At 46.3% G+C, this 22685-nt stretch overlaps 1 protein-coding gene across 1 annotated transcript in view; it reads left to right on the top strand.

The window, feature by feature from the left end:
• The window catches only part of T265_15265 (hypothetical protein), a gene marked incomplete at both ends in the record, with an annotated part of 37588 nt that overhangs the window by 7672 nt on the left and 7231 nt on the right, over nt 1-22685 (top strand). The window contains 13 exons of the mRNA XM_009177338.1: nt 296-549; nt 2029-2119; nt 3750-3863; nt 5400-5741; nt 5968-6097; nt 7007-7278; nt 10625-10709; nt 12198-12402; nt 14492-14592; nt 17385-17482; nt 18110-18260; nt 18358-18638; nt 21764-21950. Coding sequence (XP_009175602.1) covers nt 296-549; nt 2029-2119; nt 3750-3863; nt 5400-5741; nt 5968-6097; nt 7007-7278; nt 10625-10709; nt 12198-12402; nt 14492-14592; nt 17385-17482; nt 18110-18260; nt 18358-18638; nt 21764-21950 — 2311 coding nt within the window. The remainder of the gene's footprint in view (nt 1-295; nt 550-2028; nt 2120-3749; nt 3864-5399; nt 5742-5967; nt 6098-7006; nt 7279-10624; nt 10710-12197; nt 12403-14491; nt 14593-17384; nt 17483-18109; nt 18261-18357; nt 18639-21763; nt 21951-22685) is intronic.

Genomic DNA, 22685 nt, shown 5'->3' with positions numbered 1-22685 from the left:
ATATATAGACAACAAACTAAGTAGCTGCACATCCTGAAAATTTCTCTGGTGACTGACTTGCAACCTCACCTGGACCCGCAATTCTGATTTGAGTTTAGCGTTGATCTCTTAACAGAAAAGAGATGATATTACAGTCTGATTTATCGTTAGTCTTTGTCGTGATTCATTCAGGATAGGAAGAGATCTTAGACGTGCTCCAGCGCTAATAGAACCAGCATTATTTCGGCCATTTTATGGGAACACGCGCTTATTAATATCTTGCTCCATTTGCTTGTGTATTCGGTGTCGATTTTAGGATTTGGGCACCTTGGACCGCATCTCCGAGGCCGACAGAAACAGTGTCCGGAATCAAATACTCGGCGCCTTGCTCTCCGTTACCGGTGCTCTGCAACCGCAGTTATCCGAGGCGATCGGAGCAATCTGGCAGGAGGATTTTCCAGACAAATGGCCAAATCTGATTCCCGAGCTCGTCGAACGCATGGTACAACTTGGTGCAGATCTCAATATGGTTCGAGGGGTACTGCAGACTGCGCACACCCTGTTTAAGCGGTACGTTGCCTTTTGGATACCTCCCACTAGGTGTTTTGTAAAGCCAACCTTGTCTGCTGCTTGGTTGCTCAAAGAACAGTTTGATGCATACGTTACACCGTAGTTCCAGCGAGCATTATGTCTGGTAGCAGTCTAACAGCTCAGGTCTTCCAGTTCAGGTCTTTCACAGACATCGACGATTCCTTAGAATTGCGTTGCACTAATACGACCTACAAACAAGCATTCTTAGGTTCCCTGTACAAACTAATTATCAGTCAGCACATTAGGTGGTTTTAGTATTTTATATTTTATATCCGGCTGACAGTAACTGTACGAAGGACACGAATCTAGCGATGTTCTCACCCATATTTGGTTCCTTCTTTAAAACAATTTTTTGCTGCAGAACCATCTCACACCACCTCACCCAAACTGTGTCCAGAACCATCTCAACTGTAAACAATTCTCAAGCGTTCGCGCTCGAGGTAGCTCGGTGGTTAAGGCATAACATTACTGACCAGAAGTTCCTTGTTTGGAAGCTAAGCCCGGCTTCTCAAATATGTTTGTTTAGCTTTGGGTAACTTGGTGTCATCTCATCCCTTGTGCTTCCTTTGGACCGAAGGGTCTTACGATTCCCCGATGGGTATCTTCGTTTTATAGATTTGTGGTCGCATCAACCCTTACACGCCCGCATTTAGTGAAGTATCGAGCAGAGTAGTTGAGTCCGGGTGCAACACCGAGCAGTTCTCAGACGTTTCTCATAATCTATACGTACTGTAATGAGATTTTCAAATTTCAAGGGAAGTTTTATGCTGTAAGCGAGGTACACCTGCACCGCAAAAAAGATACACGAGGCTCATGGAGATTTGTGAAGTGCATGCTCGTGATGATTCCCAATAAAGGTGAAACAGCTGTATACTGTTTTTGGCATAGACTGCGGAATCTTCAGTGAAACATTTCTTCTAAGTGATTAGGGCGCGAAGTTACTGATAGGAAGGTTCGCGGTTCGAACCCGACCTCTGCTGCTCGACTTCCCCTGTCTAAGCTTGGGCAACCTGACAGTATCCCGCCCTCGTGCTTCCTTAGGGTGGCATGACAGTTAGGTACCGAAATGGTTTTAGAGTTGAACGATTTCATAAGTTTCTCTGTCAGCTGGTATACTAATTTCTTTCAGTGTACCATTCGTTGTGACCTTCACACATAAGTGAGGCTTTTACAACCTGAAGGACATCCACAATGTTTCAGACACACTTAGAATTATTTCCAGTGCCGGTGTCATGACTTGACGTCGTCGTCCGCAGTATCCATAATTTAACTGCCTACAAAGTTACAGTTCTTTCCCGATTTCAAAACAGATCATTTAGTTGCGTCTGCTCTTGTGATTAAAAATATCAGGTACAGAGAGTGTGCCAGAACCTCGGGATAAATTCATAGCATCCTATTCTACCATCTGCTGGTCTATCAAACAAACCGTTTCCCCTCACAAAATCCTCTGTTTCCCAGGTATCGCCATGAGTGTGCCGGGAATGATCTATTCCGAGAAATGAAGACAGTGATCGGTCAGTTTGGAGCGCCAATGACTGAGCTTGCAAAGGTAGGTTTCACTATGTAATCTTGCAACCCAATCTCACGCGTTCCGTACCCACCTGGTGGAATATGTTGACCCTTATTTTATGCCTGGTCATTGTCGAAAGCGAACCTTATTGGAATCAGACTTTACCATTGTATATGAATCCTCGGTTCAATGACGTTCCTTCCTGACTGATTTCGGTTCTTGCATGTGGATTCCGAGTTGCCAGCAGGTTACGAGTGACACCTTTGTGACTCGTTAATTCCGCATCTCTTCAAATTCAGGCCCACCACTTTATCTGCTGAAATCCAATGTTTACAAACGTTGCCCGCTGAACACCAAGCCGCGGATCATCTTCGTGATCATTTCGCAACTGCGGAGTGTACTCGGTACCTTAATTTTCTAGTCACAAGCAAATGAGTCCGTTAGTCGCGGGTTGTGTTAGTGAAAAGCGAATAAGTATATTTAACCGTAAAGCAAATACCAGCACTACCGAAGCATGAGTACCATGTTTTTCCGATCGCCTTGGTCCAGGCTACAGAGTATTCTACGACCTTTGGTTTGTATGCTCCAAATCGCCACACATGGTGTTAGTGGGACGTGAGCATCTTCCTTGAACCGTGCTCGAAACTACGCGGGCTGGTTTCAGATCGGCGTATCCAAGTTGCGGCGTTCAGCTCCCGGCATTATGAAAGACGATGCTCAGTGCCTTCACCTTCAACTGTAAGTAAAGAGCAACTACTCAACTACCCCAATCGATTAGCACAGATCAGCTTTGTTGACGAACCGCTGATCACGTCGAGCGAGAATGACTACATTCAACTCCAACTACTCTGTGACCCTCAGCAACCGGTGCTAAGACGCCACAACGTTTCTCAGGTCTATACAGCCAAAAATTCGGGGTGGTTGATCGGAATTGCCGTGCTTGCTTCATATTCGTGCTACAGCTGGACGGTTTTTTTTCCAACCAGACAGTTTGGACAGAAACTGACAGCGGGAGCGCCACTGCCATGAGTATGAGATTATAGCCACCAGCATCTCCAAGGGAGCATGGACAGAGTAATGTGGGTGGAAGAATATTTCTCCGAAAATATCAAGCCTTTTTAACTTCCTTTACTCTCTTCTGCCAGATGGTAGTTGGCTAGAATGTAGGTTTTCGACACCCGGGATTTAACGCGGGCAACAACGATTCCCAGAGGCGATAACTCACCATGCACGGCACATACTAGAGCCATGGTAGTTTTCAAGAAGAGGTACATTCCTGAAATGAAGTGTGCTGATTCACCAACTGCTAGTTTCCCCGTCTCTCCACTGGAGGTTTATTGGTTCAACCGATTTCAGCAGTACGCAAAAGATAACGATAGTCACGGGCCTCGGATCCCCGGCTCGCAAAGGTCAGTCCGATCATATGAAGGTGTTTTGATCATTCAAGTGAACGACTTTATCACATTGGTGAATGATTTAACAAGTGGCCGGGAACAAATTGACTCGTCTTCCAGCCTAGAAGTCGTCGGCACTGGCTCTCATTGTCTACTCTAAAATAAGTACCCTGTGGGAAACATCTCTGGAAAGTGAGCAAGAGTGCTTGATTTGTTTGCGCATTCATTGCTCTACACCGTGCTGAAACCTACTCTTGATTGTTCCCATCTTTCAGTCTTTGCTGGCGCTTGTCATTGGGGAACAGCGTCTGACCGAAGGCCCTCCACTTGTACCCGTATTCCAGTGTCTCCTTCTGGTTTGCAAGATCTTCCTCAGCCTGAACTGCCAGGTAAGTGAGTCTTTGGATATCCGTTTTCGTCTGAAGAAGAGTTTGTCTTCCAGGAACGTTTGTCTCTCATTCCGTTTTAGTAGACGGTCGATAATTTGCAGCTCTTACATTCATTCTTCACATATTCACTTAAACTCCGAAAACGAGGGCGTCTTATGTTCAGTTTGCGCTAACCGTCAGCTTTTCATATTCACTATTGTCGGTTTGTAAAATCAGCTGCAGAAGGCACGCTGAATGTACTGTGAACGAGACCCTTTCGAAACAGATCATCTTTCTTAGACTGAGTTGGGAATCACTGTGTTCATGATTCTTTCGAAAATGCCAAAAAGTATGGCAGCGAAGCATCAGTGTTGAGCACTGATGTCGTACTGTCCATGATGATGATAATGACAAAAGTAGCAATGACAGTTGTAGCTGACATGAAGTCATGAAGACCCATTCTATTCCAAGCCTTGTCTTTGGAGCAACCGTTGGCCGGCATTCATCGGGGTACTTCGCTGAATTAAGGCCTGGTGACAGCAAAGTCCGTAGGCTATTCAGCATGTGTACGGTGTAGTAAGCTCTCGAAGGTGATGTATTATCTTCGGCAGGACATCAAACGTTGCGCAATGCAATCCCCCTGTATAAACTAGACCTGTCTGAACGGTACAAGAACACTTTCTAAGAAGAAACAAGGCAGTGGGAAGGCCAATCAACACTAAGTTCGAAATAGGTCAGTGATTCGGGGACGAACCTACTGACCGGAAGGTCCGTGGTTCGAACCCGACCTCAGCATCTTGACTGCTCTTGCCTAGGCTTGGGCAATCTGGCAGTCTCTCAGCCTCGCGCTACCTAGCATGATTACTAGGCACCGAAAAGGTTTTGTGGCTCGACGCTTTTGTTCAGCTGACATTCAGAAGCTAATGCCAAGCGGACCGACTTCGTTAACGATGCTATTCTACCATTTGGCAATACCTAGGAGGTCTACTGAGTAGGATTTGATATGACTAGATGGGCTGCGTCTTGCGATATGACTATGGAATGAACCACGCTTTTCAAACGCGGCTTGAAGCTCCTCAAGCTAGTAAATAGAGCTAGATAACACACGACACTGATATGGAGACCGTAATAGTTTCAGCTGTTTGTAACCTAATGATACGTCTTCCCCACATGACTGTTTTTTTTTAATTTGCTGATTCCCTCCTCGGAAGTTTTTAGGGAGCATCACAACCGCTCGTTCTTTACACTACCAGATTCCACCAACCTTTTGTAATCTCGTATCGTAATACTCTGATAAAGACCTTGGTTAGGTGTATGAAAAGAAGCTGTTGGACATCCGATGAATTTACTCCACACAAGGAGGAGCGGTACCTTTGGGGAATTATTTCTTTAGCCCCGTAGGAAGTGTTCTTGTTTGTGGGGATTGAATTTTCTGAAATACAGCACGTGGGATGCTCTTCACCTCAGTTAACCGTGCTCCGATTGGTCATCTGTGTTGTGTTTTAGATGCTGAATAGATGCCTCCCTCTTTTCCTCTTCCCACTCAAATTAGCAAAGCTAACTGATACATTTTTTGCGTTATTTCCCACCTTGGGACACGTACACCCGCAACAGGACTTACCCGAATTTTTCGAGGACAACATTGCAGACTGGATGCTCATATTCCGCAGTCTGCTCCAATTGGACGCGAGTGTAGTGCAACTGGTGGACTCGGCCGCGGAAAGTTTGACCGGTTCAGAGGGCTCAGCTCTGGTGGAACAGGTCAAGTCTCAGGTTTGCGACATCACCAGTCTGTATGCTTCCAAGTATGAAGCAGAGTTTGCTCCCTATCTTCCGGGTTTCGTGACGGACGTGTGGGAAATGCTGGTTAATACGGGCGGACAAAGCAAGTTTGACATGGTGAGTGACAAACAGATTTTCATGCCTCTGGAGGGACCAACTCTTGCAGAAGCCAGTTTCATTTCATGAGAGTAGTAACACAACAGTAGTATAAAGTACCCCCAGAAGGGATCGGTCCTCCAGGTGTTTCTCTACTGAGAACTACAACTGTAGGTCTGATTTGATGACCACGCTGTTCACTCGTTTGTGCTATAGTACGATTCCTCTCCTCTCGCCAATCCTATAGCTTATCGGGAACGCCATTGAATTTCTCAGTTCCGTGATTGCTCGTCCGCAGCACAGACACTTGTTTGAAAGTCCGGAGGCTTTGCAAAGTTTGTGTGAAAAAGTGATTCTTCCAAACATGCACTTCCGAGGTAAGTCAGACTTGCGTTTCCTATCGTATCGCCTGTGGTTTTGCGTTTGTTGATGCTCCAATCTCGCAGAGATGTCCGTTTGTTTAGCGCCTTCTGAGGTAGACTGACGTCCACTTCTTTATTTTGTGATTGTCGATCATCTTCGTCTGTTGGTGATTCGAAATCAAACAGTTCTTCATTCAGACTACACCTACATATGGTCTAATAATCGATGTATATCACATTTAGAGCTGTAACCCCTGAAACCCAATTTTCGTAGCGACACGGCATTTCTGGGAAAATGGCACAATAGAAAATATGCTTTCGTCAGCCTTAAAAAACCGTTCAGCTGTAGCACCCTTCCGGTGCCTAGCTGCTATGCTACCCGAAGGAAACACGAGGGCTCGGATACTACCAGGTTGCCCAAGCCTACACAGGGGAAGTCGAGAGGCAGAGGTCGTGTTCGAACTACGGACCTTTCGGTCAGTAAATTCGCGCTCTAGCCACTTGAGCCATCTCGCCCCCGTCAGCCTTCAACTGTTCGGGGCACCCATAATTCGAGTTCAGTTCCCAGTCATACTTGTTGTGTCTGCGGAGACCGACCGAAACGTCCCGAAAGCCTGATCGAATTCGTCGATCTCTTTCTTAGCAGTGAGTACAGTCCGTTTACTTACCATCTCACCAGACCCACCATGAACTGTTTACCTCGTAGTTAAGCAAATGTTAGATTGTCAGCTACTTGGGGGAAATCTCGCTTACAAACCTAAACACGGTGTAAAATGGCGGAATGAGTTGACGGGGCTCTAATCCGTTTGTTTTACTAGTAATTAAACTGATTATCCTTTTGCCGATAGGTTTGCAAGAGTCAGTAGTGTTTTGGCTGGATGACACCGATTGGACTGATTAGTTGCCTATTTTCCCCATTGGTAGCTTTGGATGAGGAGCTGTTTGCAGACAACCCCGAGGAATATCTGCGACTAGATTTGGAAGGATCCGATGTACACACACGACGCCGATCCGCTTGTAATTTGGTACACGTTCTTTGCGAGGCGTTCGAAGGTCCTGTGGTGGCCAATTTCTCCACTTACATTCAGCACCTCCTTGCCGAGTATGCCAACAGTCCCGATGGCAGTGCCTGGCCCTCCAAGGACGCGGCTCTCTTATTGGTCACCTCGGTAGCTGCCCGTGGCAAGACAGAAAAGGTACACCCCCCGGTTTCACTTGTTTATCCTGTTTCCTGGCATAGACTCAAGTTTATCTTCATCTAACTGATTCTTGTTTGTTTGCCATCCGACGGGATATTTTCTCTAGAAATCTTTGTCGATCCAACTCGTAGCAGTAGAAAAGTGGCGACTTTAGCTTGTTGCCAGTATCTGATGCTCGGTATGTGCTTTGCTCCACACTAACGTGGTTCTTAGGATGTAATCACAGTTCCCTCGAAATCACTAAACATACTAATGTAAACTTGGTGTTATTATTTTACTGAAGCCCGACCTAAAGCTGCCACCTTGATGTGGTGGTGGGGCTTGCGTGGTGCAATGATCCCGCGGGCTGCATTGTCTGGAACATCGTTCTATAAGGTGCAACCATGCTGGGAAGGCCAGAGGGGAGTAGTCAGTAACTGTGCTACGAGGCGGTCTGGGGGTGAGATCGTACTTTCCTCTGCGACAGGAGTGTGAAAGCAGTAAGGTGTTTCCTCCAGGCGACCAGCATGTCCACATTTATGGATACAGGAGGGCAGGAGGAGAAGCGCAAAATGATCCCAGATTGCCTAACCATAAATAGGACCGCCCGAGATGCTGAGGTTTGGTTCGAACTACTCATTTCTATAGGGCAGCTTGTTGAAGACTTATTCCTTACCGGATTTTGTTGGGACTCTCAGAGACGTCGTAGCCTTAGATGAAGACAAAACCAAAGCATAGAATAATGGAATACAAGTGATCCTTCAGCTGTAACACTCCTTCGAGGGCCTGGCCTGGGCCCAAAAGAAGCACGATCATCATTCCCAACCTAAAGCTGCCACCTTGACGTGGTGGTCGGGCTTCAGTGCTGCAATGATCCCGCGGGCTACACTGGCTGGAACTTCGTTCCACAAAGTGCAACCATGCCAGGAAGGCCAAAGGGGAGCAGCCGGACCAAGAGCAGCGAGACCCCGCACTACGAATAATCGGGGCACGAGCCGGACTGGAGGTAAAGTCGTACTGTCCTCTGCAACAGGAGTGTGAAGGCAGTAAGGTGTTTCCCCCAGGCGATCAGCATGTCCATATTCATGGAAGCAGCGATGCTGCCTTCCGCGATCTCCCAACAGTTGACCGTGACCGCCGACGCACTATTCAGTAAAAGGATAAGTGAAGAAGATGGCTTATTAGTTCACTCGCTAAAGCATCGACTGGAAAGATGGACCAAACGCTTCGAAGAACAGTTGAGCTGGCCTCCTGCAACACAGCCTGTGGAGATAATGCACACGGGCGAATGGAATGTATACCTTGATTGCCCATCGGAAGACGAAATAAAGTACGAGCTATCGGTACTGAAACGTGGCAGGCACCAGGACCGGACGGTCTGTATCCAGCTCTCTTCAAAGAAGACCTGGTGACCCTGGTGACCCATCGGACAGAGCTTAATTGGCGCGATACGCAACGAAGAAAAAGTGCCTGCAGAATGGGGCATGTTGACGGTTATCCGTATATTCAAAAAGGGTACGCGGACGTTGTGTGAAACCCACCCTGGCATCAGCCAGGTAGCTGTGGCATCTAAAATACTCTCTGGTCTTGTTATTAGAAAGTTGACTGAACACAAGGAGAAACAGATCTGTGAGAACCACACTGGGTTGTGTTCTGCAATAGAACGCATTGATAACCTTTTCAATCTCCGAACGATTCTGGATTAGCGACACTGTTTCCAGTAACCGTTAATGATGGTCTCTTTAACTCGAAAGCTATTTTTGACTCTGTGAACCATCATGCGTTATGGCAGTCTATGGAGCAAAGTTGCACCCAATAAATTATTGACCTTCTATTAGGCTCTGTACGCCAACGGCTGCGGACTGTGAAGGTCTACTGGAAGCTCTCGCCTGAGTTCACTACGTTGAGTGGCGTCAGGCAAAGCTGTCCTGTCTCACCGTTCCTTTTCAACTTCGTCACTGATGCGATTATGAAGCACTCATTCCTTACTTGTGGGGTCGGAATGTGTTCGTCCACAGGTATCGAGCATGCAGACGTCATAGCTTTCCTTGGATCCGACGCCACTGTAATACACATAACAGTGAACACTATAGCTGATTCTGACTCACGGTTCGGTATGCGCTTCACACCTGCGAACTGTTACTGCAAGACTCGGTGGGCTCGAACCCTAGCCTCATGCTTACGGATGAACCGATTTAGATAGCAAACAAATGTGTTTACCTGGGGGTCTGTGTTAGTCCCGGTGATATTACCAAATAGTGTATTCTCGTCCAGATTGGAAAAGCCAGAGTAGCTTTTGTGAACCTGCATCACATGTGTTGTATGCGTGACATCAGCTTATCCGTCAATAGTTGACGTTACAATGCTGCGGTGCGCTTCACATTATCATGAGGGTCAGAAACGCGGCCAGTGAGCACTGAGGACGTCCAAAATACCTCAGCGTTTGATCATCTGTGCCTGATGAAAGCACCAAATCAGCAATGGCTTTCGGAAGAAATAACTCCCCGCGATAGATGAACTAATCACACTTCACAGGAAGCGCTGTTTGGGCGCGCGCTCCGTATGCGCCAGTCCACTGACTTCCTCCTTTTTTGCACAACTACGCGAATGGTGGGAACGAGATAGGAAGGTCGAGCAGCGAAGTCTGAAAGCAATTACCAGAAACCTCAGCTGCGTCGGTCACTGCTGTGCACTCCGATGGGGAACCCTAGACAGAACACATCAGCGTTTAGAGACATGGCCCAGCCGCGCCCTCAATGGTGTTCATGCATGCAAGCTACTGCCTTCAATGTATTACGCCCCTCTCAACGGTCCCTGTATTTACGCATCAAGTATATCAGCTCCCGCCCCCAAAGCGCAGCTAACTACCCCTTTCTCCCCAAATCATCGGTGAACGAATCTGTGGCAGCCCTAACCTCTGTACGGCAAGTACCCGGTTTCGATAACTAATAATGATGATATCTCACTGAAGAGGTGAATTTCTTTTTAGCTAATAAATTCCTTTATTTCATCATTGTACAACCGTATACTTGGAAAATAGGCTTGCAGACTGCTATATGCACTTTCGCAGTTTGACAGGTCCGCTTTAAGCCTTTATATGACTCAATCCAACGCCTTCTATTCTCGACCCTTTCTTTTCGGGTCTTGGGTTCAACAAAATACCATCTTGAGCATTGGTTGCTTACATACAACTACTCCAAGGGCGACCAAATCGCACTACTTAGATGGCGTGGAACAATCTCCACATGACACAATTGGTTTGTTGCCTACTGGCCTCTCATATAGTCACGCTTATCTGATGTGCAGCTGAGCTTCTGTGTGTTTTCATCTTAGTAACCCCCCCTCGTGTACTGATCCATTTCAGCTCGGAGTGACAATATCCACAGAACTGGTGAACATTCCAACTTTCTTCGAAACGCACGTTCTTCCGGAACTGAGGAATGCTAACGGTTAGTGGAGATTTCCTCTACTTTCAGACGCTTCTCATCTGACCTATTGTTGAGTATTTTACCGTTTTATTCGTTTGATTACGTACATTGCTCTCCATATGTGAAAACCCTGTTCTGGGTTCGAGATGTTACCTACTCGGGAGTTAAGGCCAAGCCAAAACACACTGCTCAGTGGTCAAAATGATGATTTGCGCGCGTCCGCTGAATGTCAGCTGTTCGGATTACGAATCTCTTCACTATCCGTCTATTGCTGAGGTGCTCCAGTGAGGGTGGGGCGTTTCGCTGATTTCGGGCAACTGCAACAACTGAGTCACGAGCGCAGATGTGATCCGGCCTCAACAACGTACAGAGACACTTTGGTGTAGCGTTTCGGTTGTTTTCAACGCAGACAATCTTGCCATCATACAACCATCATTTATTTGATACCTTGATTAAGCAGACAATAAAAGTGGATGGGAAAGGGATCTAGCTCTCTCAGTTATTCCAAGGTTCTCACACTTGCAGCTCTGTATCCATACAATCGGGATAGGAACTAACAAGAAGAACGCCACTGATATCGGGAAAAAATCGTTCAGCTGTTGCATCTTTTCGGTGCCTAGCTGCCATGCCACACGAAGGAAGCACGATGGCTGGGATACTGTCAGGTTGCCCAAGCCTAAACAGGGCAAGTCGAGAGGCAGAGGTCGGGTTCGAACCACGGACATTCTGGTCAGTAAATTCGCGCTCTAACCACTAGGTCCATCTCCCACTGCTATCGATTAGCAACCGTATCTCGTTGCTTTTCCAACCATACACCGTTGGGATCAAACCGACCGCCATAGTGCATAGACGACTACTGATGATAACCGTGTTGACTTGTCATACACGCAGATGACATCGTTCGAAACACAAGCGGTTAGGTTACAACTAACTTCGGTGACCTAGAGGTCAAAATGACTCTGCATAAGGCGCGCAGTTAATGACCTCAAGTTCCGTGGTTCGAACATAACCCTGGCATCTCGACTGCTCCTGGCTAAACTTGGGCAACCTGAAGTATTCCAACCCTCACAACCTTGTGAGTAGTTTCCTTTATGAAAATATACTGTGATATATCGAATATCGTACCAACTGAAACACGAGGCGGCCTGTGTGCAACACATTCAGATGTAGAACATCATAAAAACGAGGGATTCACTTGAGTCTCCCTTGAAAGCCCGGTTGATTTACAAACGAGTGTATTTGTCGCTATTCCAACCCTTGTTCTTCTTTCGGGTAGCCTGTCAGCTTAGCATCGAAAAGGTGTTACAGCTGAACGGCTGATGTTTTTTTGGAATAGTAATACTAATAGGTTTCTCCAGGACTTGGCTTACTTACTAAATCCGTAAAGTACACTCCAGTGTTGAGTCTGGTATTTGTATTCGTATTACATTCACTGGGACGGGAGCATTCTCATGGTGGTTTCATTGTACTGATTTGTGTTGTAAATTCGTTTCCTTTCTTTTACCGCAGTTAACAATCTTCCGGTGATCAAGGCCGATTGCATGCGTTACGCCATCACGTTCCGCGGTCTCTTACCCCTGACCACACTTGTGGAGTTGATCAATTTGTCCCCGCAACTTCTAACTGCCACGGCACCGGTGGTACACAGCTACGCGGCAGCACTGATTGACAAGTTGCTAGCCATGAAACGACCTGGGACGTTGGTAGATCCTCTGTGAGTTTGCTCCGCCATAAAATTGCCTAGACGTCTCTGTCTCATCTGATAAGTTAGTCGAGCGAACCGGTTAGAAACACGAATGGAGCAGTCACGCACTCAGTCTCAAACGGAATGCGGTGTCCGTATAGATTTTCTTCTACCTTTTATAGCTGGCAAATCAGCCACAGTTGTCTCTCGCAAGGATGCATCATCAAAGATTGTCTCACAGCAAACGAACGGGACGCTCTAGTCCCCTCCATTTACGTCAGTAGAGAAGAGAAAACCCCCCAAACAGTGTGCCACTGTGCGCGTTATCCGTGGTGCCCGCTTTTAGGAGTAGTCGCACGGAGACCAGAACCCACTACAGGTACATTGTGCTCGTTGAGAAGCATTTTGCCGAGCGAGAGAAGCGTGAGATCCCAACGTAGTATCAGTCGCCTTTCGTCATTGGAAATGCTCAACTTTACCGAAGCTTTACCAGTAATAGTTCGAGTCTTCTGTCGTGTACTTATATTCGACATGCGTTCATCGGTTACACAAACAAACATCCTTATCTAGCTAGCGCATAGCCTGGTATACTCCCCTGTGTTTCGTTACGTCTGTTCCGCGGTAGATGTAGGTTGTGTTACCCCATTTGCCTCTAATCTCTCATGTCCCGTTACAACAGATAACAAGTCATAATTTAGAGAATCATTCAGCCATAGCACCCTTTCAGTGCCTAACTGCCATGCCACCCGAAGGTTGCACGAGGGCTGGTATACTGCCAGATTGCCCAAGCCTAGATAGGGGAAGTCGAGAGGCAGAGTTTGGGTCTTTCCCAGACCTCTTAATTTGATTGTGATTTAAACACGGGTGGTCGTCTCCGTGAGTTGTTGATGTGATGGTTCATTGCTGAACTGTCCACCTCGAATAGGGTTTGAATCACTGTGAGCTCCCAAGACCTTCCGTTTTCAGCAGCCACTCTCAGGTCCGCGTCCACTTCCCGCATTCCGCGTTATTGGTACTGGTGTGTGGAAATCCAAGCCAGCAGCAGTTTGTTCGTACCGCAACGCGATCACTGCCTCTCATCATACCACTCGAGTTCGAATTAGCTCGAACCTAACAATGGCATCTTGACTGCTCTCATCTAGGCTTGGGCAACCCATCATTATCTCGGCCCGCATGCACGGGAAGGGTGTTACGGCTGAACTGTTTTTTTATTATTTGCTATCATATCACTCATTTTAGAAGCTCGATTGGCCCACACCGAATATAGTGTCCAGAATGATGTTAAATGTCATCATTCTCAGCTGCAAGAACCGCGGGCTTGTCGTTCAGTATTTGTAGCTGCCACCGTTTTGTTCGCCAGTGATTTGGGGTGAGGTGGGGGAGGTAGCTGCACATTGGAGGGGGATATGATTAATTGGTGCGTAAATATGGCACTGTCAGTAAACTATCGAGTGGGAGGTTGGGAAGGGAGCGATGTATTGAAGGCAATAGCTTGGATGCATGAGCACTATCGAGGGCGCGACTGGGCAATGTCTGACAATGTCTCTAACCCGTCTTGTTGTCCCCATCCCGGAAGACGGCAACGACCAGCGCAGCTGAGTTTGCTTTTATATTTTGATGCCAAGTCATTGTTTGACCGCCTCTGGCTCGTTTCCACCATTCACGTGGTTGTGTGAAAAGTGCCCATCGAGGAAGTCGGTCGACTGGCATATGCAGCGCGTGGCTAAGCCAGCCCAGTGTGATTAGTCGAAGCTCAAAATTTTACTTTGATCGATGACGTGATTCACGTTAATAAAATATAACATGGGGTTCGACATCACAGTCGAGCGGAATAAGTTCACATTAGACCATGGTGTCACAGATTGTCCTGAGTTTGTGTGTGTGTGTGTGCTCAGGAATCGAAAGTCATTGAAATGCCTAATTCGCTCTGTGAAGGCTTGCAACTGCTGCCTCAAGTTGTTTCATAGATATCCAAATTGTGTCTTATCTCGTTGTTTGTGGTGCTTTCGCTCCAATCCGATTTTGATCTTCCAAACACGCCTATTATCTCCATATCCGGTCAAAAAGTCATCCTGTTTTCCCCCCTCTCTGGCCATCTTGACTCACTTTTTGTTTACAGGATCACCAAAGACCAGATTGCGGACCCCCAACTCCTGATAGATCGTTTGTTGGCAGTTCTTCTCATTCCAGACTCGACCGAGAATGTCTATGTGGTGCGAGGTGAGTCAGATGAAAGTGAACAGGTTTCTACCTATAGTTTTACAATTTTCTGAATCATAGTTCTCCCCCTCCCCCCAACAGTAACTACCCAACGATGCCCCGTGATCAATTTGGTACCGTGGCCGACAAGCCGTCTTCCTATCTTCTTCTTTCAACAGCCGGTCCAAAACGCTGATCACACGGTTGATGACTAACAATCGACCTAGTGAAGTTTTATACAACTCCAAAGTGTCATGTAGTCATAGCAAAGTGTTTCAGACGGCACGCTTAGATTAGGGACTAAGACGTGATCTGGCCGGTCACTGGTCGGTTGGGGGGAGTATTGAGGGGGCAGTTGGACGGCTCGAAGTTTTTCAGTTGTGGTGTGCCTTCGAGGCATGGGGCACAGTGTTCCCTGTATTACCGGTGTGTACTACGGTTACAACATGCGAGTAGTGTCAGGAAAGAGGACGCTTGAGAATCCTCGCTTTTCGAAAACTGTGCTGCTGAGATTTTTACTTTTGTGCCTCATAGTTTGCAACCGCTTAATTCGTGTTAACCAAATCTGCACTTGAAGGCGCTCTTCCTTTCATTTGGCATCAGGCACCGGCGAGTGAATGGTGCTACTGACAAGCCAAACGGCATCCTTCTAAATTGATACTGGATGTTGCCAACGTTTAACGCTGTTTTCCCGGTCCTCTGATTTGATGGCTTGTTTCCATTATCCGGAACGGAAATCAAACCCTGTGAAGTAGTTGGAATACCAGAGCGAATAACAGATTTCCGCGACAGAATGGACGGTTAAAATCCCATTAAGGGTCAATCCATCCAAAGCCCGAAGATCCTAGTAAAATCGGTATTCCCGTCCGCCGCCCTCTTCACCAAAACTACTGTGGAGTCATAAGCATTGTCGGTTCCCTCGATTATGCCATTTTCCATCTGTCTATGGATCTGTGGGCGTCTGTCCTAATCGCGGTACCAACTGAAAAGAAGAGTGCTTTTGAGTGCGGACTAAGTGGCTGCAAGCTATGAGACGCGAAAGTGAAAAATTAATTTGCTCGCAGCTTTTATAAAGTTGGCATTCTCAAGCGACCTGTTTTTAACTTTTCTGGATGTCTGTTGGATGTTAAACAATAACGAAGAGGTTCAATAAGTTCTATATCAACCTTCCATCGGACGCACTTGACCAGACACTACTCGCATGTTTTATCAGTAGTATACATCGTTACATCGGGTCATGGAAAACCGTGGAGATTCATACAGTCGTGATTTTTGGTTCTGGGTTTGCGCCATTTCCAGCCTAAATTGACCGCCGTTTCATAGTTGGTTTACCTTACGTAAGCTTAGTTTATACGGTGGTCCGTTTCAAGAGAGAAAGGATAATTGGTGTGCTGAATTGTGGTCGCTCTTCTTGGGAAGATGACAGCACGCTAATGCTTGATCTTGTGGATGATCTAAGGTGGATACAATTCGTTTCAGCGTAGCCAGCACCATCCACCCGGTTTGATGTGAGAGAATCAAGGCGGTCAAGAAACAAATAGAATAATTCGCGGTATGATCTCCCCGGAACCAACCAATTATGTTATTAATTCCCTCTGCCCGTTCCACTTTCTATAAAGGAATTTTAGTGCGCACAGTTAATTTGGGCTAAACTGAGTTCCTCCTGACGTACCTTTTTGCATAAATGTGATTTTTTTGGACTAGAAGTGCGTCCGTACCCATGATGTGGTTTTGGAGAGAAATTGCACGTGCCTATCGGCCCGAGAATTCTCATCAACGAACAGGGTGGCAAACCCTACTTCTCTGTTTCTCGCTTCAATTAGACTTTTATGAATTACTTTCGTCACGTCATCATCATCATCATTGTCAGCTGTAATAACCGTGTACTCGTACAGTGGTTGTAGCTGCCGTGGTTTCGTTCACCGACGATTTGGAGGGGGTAGGTAGCTGCGCATTGCAGGCGGGGGATGATAAATTGGTGCATAAATCCAGCACTGTCAGTAGGCTGTCAAGTGGGGGGATTGGGAAGGGAGCTATGCATTGAAGGCAATAGCTTTGATGCGTGAGCGCCATTGAGGGTGCGACTGGGCCATGTCTGATAATGTCTCTAACCATTGATGTGGACCGTCTCTGGGTGCCCATCCAGGAAGACGGCAATGACCAGTGCAGCTGAGTTTGCTGGTAACGGCTTTCACACTTTTCTGCGAAGTCATTGTATGACCGCTTCTGGCTCTCTTCCACCCTTCAGGTGGTTGTGCGAAAAGAGCCCTTCGAGGAAGTCGGTCGACTGGCATACGCAACACGTGGCCAAGCCAGTGCAACCTATGCAGTGTGATCAGTTTATCTATTGCGGGTGGGTTATTTCTCCAGAATACCGTTCGACTTACTTCAGGATTGCCGATCGGGGGTTCCCACCAGACTCGGGAAATGCTCCGAATACGTCGATGGTCAAACACTCTCGTCACACAGCCTTAACTGCTGCCTGGCAATGCATGTTCGTTACTCTATAATCCACCCTCACAACGTATAACTCACACCGTGGTTTTAATTCTTTTAGCGACACGTTTGCATTGACTTTTTGAAGCCATTTCATTCTCGGTTAAACAAATATTTGGCCTCCTCGGTCATCCCAGCTAGGGCTTGATGGCTTATTCTGCGGTACTGCCTCACTGTTTTCTTATTACGTGGATCCGAAACGTCACGTGATTTAACTTTCTTTGCCCGGCTTCCGAGCTGTTCTCCCTTTCTCCGATTTATATGACATCCTCCGCGTATATCTCCATCGTTTTTTTGAATATTTTCCTCCTATCTAGCTTTGATGCGGGCATGCTGTTGCCTTCAGGAACGCTGCTTGGCCTCTATGAACTCTCTGGTGTCGACTCTACTACCCATACTTGTTCAAGTCGCGAAGGTGAGCGAAATAATGAGACTTCAGTGAGGACACCCATTTTCCTGTTTGTCTTTAAAGTATCCTGTTTACTCTTCCGAAGAAGAATGGTCGTTCCATCCCTTCTCGTCTACCTTGTGTTACATTCCAGCGATCGCTGGTTTTAGACACTGAACAATCGGGAAGGAGTAATCTTTTGGGGTTTTCTAGTATTGTCTCAGCTGGAATTGATCATAGTTCTTGTTTTTTTTACCAAGCACGACAGTCGTTTGGTCGATGTCCAGGGATAAGTTTGGTGCAAACTACGTCGAACACAGTGTATCGATGTGGGGTATGCTATCCCTTGAACGCAAATTGTGGAGCTTGGCAAGCAGGTCGGCTTTCACACCATGAAATGTGAATGGCATTCCGGTCTCGTTCAGCCTACTTTCTACTTGTCAGTAGTTCAAACTTAGCGTAACATTTTTAGCCGGACGCACCATTCCTGAATTTGATGCTCATCGCTTGTCGTAAGCACACAACTCCGTATCCTCACGATGCAATTGCTATTTAACTTTCGTATCTTGCTTGTCTTCTCTTGTGTTGAGTGTTCGCATGTTTTCATTGCCACATCCCTCTTTTCTTGTACTCTGCTTTCTTCCCTCCACACAGAATCCGAGCAAACCGAATTTCAATCATTTCTTGTTCGAAACCATTTGTTTATGCATTCGAACAACTTGCGCTGCCGACCCGAGCGCGGTTTTACACTTTGAATCCGCCTTTTTCCCCGTGTTTCAAGACATACTGCAAAACGATATTTCCGGTGAGCCGAACCGCTTGCTGATGAGAATCATCACTTTTAAACGTGCATCAGCATAATCTCCTACCTCACTGTCCCCATTTCGAAAATTGTCTTTCAGAATTCGTGCCATACGTCTTCCAGTTGCTCAGCGTTATGCTAGAACAATACCCCATGTCTGATACGGTCACAGCCGTGTGCAAGTCCCAGTCTATGGTCAACGGATCTCAGTCTGGCAGTCAGGGACAAAGTCGAACTAGGCCTTCGCCACCGTATTCTGCCTTATTGCCCCGACTGCTTGTCCCAACTCTGTGGGACCAGCGAGGTAATGTGCCTGCTTTGGCCCGACTCATGCAATCGTACGTGCTACACGACATCGAGGAAGTACTCTCATCCAACAAGGTAGGCAACCGGATATTTTGCAAAAATAACACTAGTTCAGCTGTTGAATCACTGGGTCTCGGGAACAGTGGATACTTTAGATCTTAGTGGTTGTCGTATTAATCGATCTCCAAAGGTAGATCACCTTGACTCAGTCTCACGGACGATACCTGTCGGAGAAGGTCTCTTTCTGAGTTTTATCAGCCCAATCGCTGTGAATTCAACATGGTTCCTGAGCAATTAGATGGGTTAGCAGGCAAGTTTGAATGCCCTTAGGAATTTAGTGAAGTGCAATCTATTCTGGACTGTTATGTGTTAAATAAACAAGCATTTAGCGAATATACAATCATTTGCAAACTAATTTGGTTTTTCGAGAGACCTGGAACCCAGCTGAATCTCACGGTTTTGATGTTTCCAGGCAACTGAATGTGCTGCACCAGGCCGCCTCATGTTCCAGTTGCTACGATATTCCAAATATCGCGGTACACGTATATACTTTATATACGTTATATATATATATATATATATATATATATATATATATATATACCAGCCTCGGAGTGATACGTTAGAGTAGATCTGTTGCTTCTTTGAAAGCTTGCCTAAGTGTTGCCGCTGAAAGTCTAAAACCTCTGTTTCGATGACACCGAAACAGTCCCGTTTGCTCAGTCAGTTAAGCAGATAACTCACAAGGGAATAGTCCTGCAGTATTTAGGTATCAAATCGATGTACGTAAATTATTAGTTCAGTTACTAATCGGAGCTTTGTTGTGCTGCATGCGGATGCCCGTGTTGGCCCCACCTGGAGGTTGTCCGACTCGGTGGCGTAATACCTTGTTTTAAGTCTCTTCAACAGCCCACTAGTGGTCCGGGTGTTCTTCAGGTAAGCTTAATCCCCGAATTCCATCTACCTTATGTTCTTGTAGAATATCACAACCGTTGAGATTCAGATAGGATATAATTGGATCTCGTTAAAACCAAGTTAGTTTACATTGTGGCGCACAACTCGGCTTCAAGTAAACCATAGGGTCGAGGGAAACTCGGGAACTGTACCCACGTGATAAACTCCGAGAAGGTCAAGATCGATTGTAGGTTGTCACGGCTTCCTTATGAGTAGGTTGTTCCGTCTTTAAAAGCCCTATTGATGTTGATGCCATCATCCTGAGTGTCCTACCATAACATCGCTCTTATTCATAGCGTTCCTAGATCCTGCACAACATGCGCTTCATAAGTTGGCAGCAGTATAGGCCGTCAACCGTAAGCATTTTACCACTCGTCATCCAATCGATTTTCGCCACCCACAGTTAGACGCGAACTCGGACGTCGATCGCCCAGTCAGCGATACCCGTTTGTTTTTGGTGCCATTAAATTTGAAACAGTCGGTGACTTTCAGCAGTCAAACATCCATCGACGCCGACTAATTCAAACCTAATCAGATGTTGGTCTATAGTGTCGTACAAGTATAGTATGGTAGTCGCATATTATAGTATTAGTATGGGGGCGAGACGGCCCAAGTGGTTAGAGCGTGAATTTATTGACTGGAAGGTCCGTGGTTCGAATCCGACCTCCGCCACTCGGCTTCCCCTGTCTAGGCTTGGGCAACTTGGCAGTATCCCAGCCCTCGTGCTTCCTTCGGGCGGCATGGCAGTTTGGCACCGGAAGGGTGCTACAGCTGAACGCTTTCTTTTCTTTCATAGTATTGGTATATAGTATGTATATATAGTATACATATATAGTACATATATTATATATGGTAGTAGTATATAGTATAGTATTGTTCAATTGAACATCCTATAATACATGTGAACAATGACAAATAATACTGTTTGTACACTTGCGAAAAAGCATGATTTTGAAATTGTTGAACTTAGATTTCCCTAGAATTTACCGGGTCTTTCGATCGAATTCCGCTAATGCAATATCTGAATCAGTATCAACAAGCCTGAACATGTTGCCCACATTTCGTGATAAGACAACCAGCTGTGAACATCCAATTTACAACAGCACTTTTAGAGTGTCAGGGTAGATAGCTACAACCCTGAATTCTTGATCCTTCCACAAATCAGAGGTCAATGTCTTTTTACGAACTACCTACACGGGAAATGCTCGTTAAAATGGGAGAGGGCGGGAGAATCGGTTTGTTTTTACTTGTCCAATCTAGAATGCCTCATTCAACCCTCACGAATCACACCTGAATATAGTAATTTTCGTAACTTCCAATAGGACGTTTTATATATCAGCTCTTGTGCTTCCATCTGAAATGAAACTCAGTGTGATATTTCCTTGATCCCTTCTCAGTAAGAGTACCACGAGAGAGAGAGAGAGAGAGAAACACGGACGAGATGCCTAAGTGTTTAGAACGCAAATTTACTGATCGAAAGGTCCGTGGTTCGAATCCGACCTCTGCCTCTCGACTTCCTCTGTCTAGGGTTGGGCGACCTGGCCGTATCCGAGCTCTCGTGCTTCCTTCGGGTCTCATGGCAGCTGGATACCGGAAGGGTGTTACAGCTTAATGAACATTAACGCGAGCACAATGTATTCATCCACATTCACGCCGATTATCCTAGAATCCGTTTCAACTGGAGCGTTAACCCAGATATTCTGGTCAGTGGGCAATGTTTTTTGTTTCGGTAACTTTACCGATTGCCTATCTCCTATTCACACGGACAGCTACACTGGTGTTTGGTTGAAATCACCATTCGCTTTACTCGACAGAGCACCGGCACGGGCTGTAGTGTACCTATATGTCGTTGTGATCCAATGGGGACCACAACGGTATTTCATCTCTGCTGAGGGGAAAGAAGACTCATTGGATCGTCGCTGATAAAAGGCACCAGTTTTTATGAGTGTGACTTTAGTGTAAAAACCTCCATGCTTTAGGCTTTGATCTATTTTCCCCACTTCACTAATTTGACCACTGGCTCCCATCATTCCATATACCATTATGCAATCAAGAGGGGTTTTGTGCACCCACAAAGTTAATTCTCATATCTGTTCTGCCTTGTTTGTCCTTGTGGTATGTCCCATCATGATGAGTATGGCATTACTGGTGATGGGAGGAAGTAGCCAACAGGGCCTAATACAAGGTTGTGGTCATTTGCCTGTTATTATGATCATCATCACCTTCCTTTATTCGGCCTGTTTCAGCTTTCTGCGATGCTTGGTGTGTATCAACGACTTATCCAATCCTCCCTTCATGACACGCATGCTTTCGCTTTGTTGGGGGCTCTGGTTTTGGCGGTACCAAAGCCCACCCTCGAACCTTTCCTACGTCAGATCTTCATGGTCATATTTCGACGCCTTCAATCCTCGAAAACAGAAAAGTTTATGAAGGGTATGTGTCCATATGTGTAGCTTACAATTTCTGGCTTTTTCGTGTCCCTCCTGGTGTTCCCCATCCGATCAGCCTTTTGTTTCTCATAAGGAACCTCCTCAGAGATGTTTCTTGCGTGGTTATCCGGGAGACAACTTGCACGAAAATTCCCAGCTAGTTCCAATAATTTTCTTTGGTAAACCTTCGGATAACCATTTTACACCTTTTATGGGCATCGTTAACCTCAGACGAAGCGAAGTGAATAAGCAAGCCAATTCTCGATAAATGCATAGGCACATGATACTTTTGTTTCTACAGGAAAACGAATCACTGGTGTGTTGGTCTTTTAGCAGCTTTCCTTAGCGCGTCTACTGATCAGACTACACGAAGTGGTGGGAAGTTAAAGGGAGCCGTTACAGTTCATACCGTCGTCTAAACAGCTGCTGACGAAAACCTTGTCGATCTCGAAGTTGCAGACGAAGTCGTCCTTTGAGGAGGAGAAAAGACGCAAGTGTTTCTGGACTGACCGACCCAAGTCAACCTGCGCGCTTTTTACCCACTAGATGTGCGGTCGTACACCTGGACATGCAGTCAGTGGACACGCCGCTTGCAATCCTACAGGAGGCACTCGAAGTTGTGGAGCGTTTCACTTATCGTACAGGCTCTATTAGTTCCCACTGTAGTGTTGCAGGTGATGTACAAATGTCGAAGACTCGGGTCGCGTTTGCCAGTTTGAGGCACTCATAGCGACAAAGC

The sequence above is a fragment of the Opisthorchis viverrini genome (genome assembly GCF_000715545.1).
Source record: "Opisthorchis viverrini unplaced genomic scaffold opera_v5_417, whole genome shotgun sequence".
Lineage (NCBI taxonomy): Eukaryota > Metazoa > Platyhelminthes > Trematoda > Opisthorchiida > Opisthorchiidae > Opisthorchis > Opisthorchis viverrini.
The sequence above is the reverse complement of the archived record's forward strand: the minus strand, read 5'-3'. Positions and strand labels throughout refer to the sequence as shown.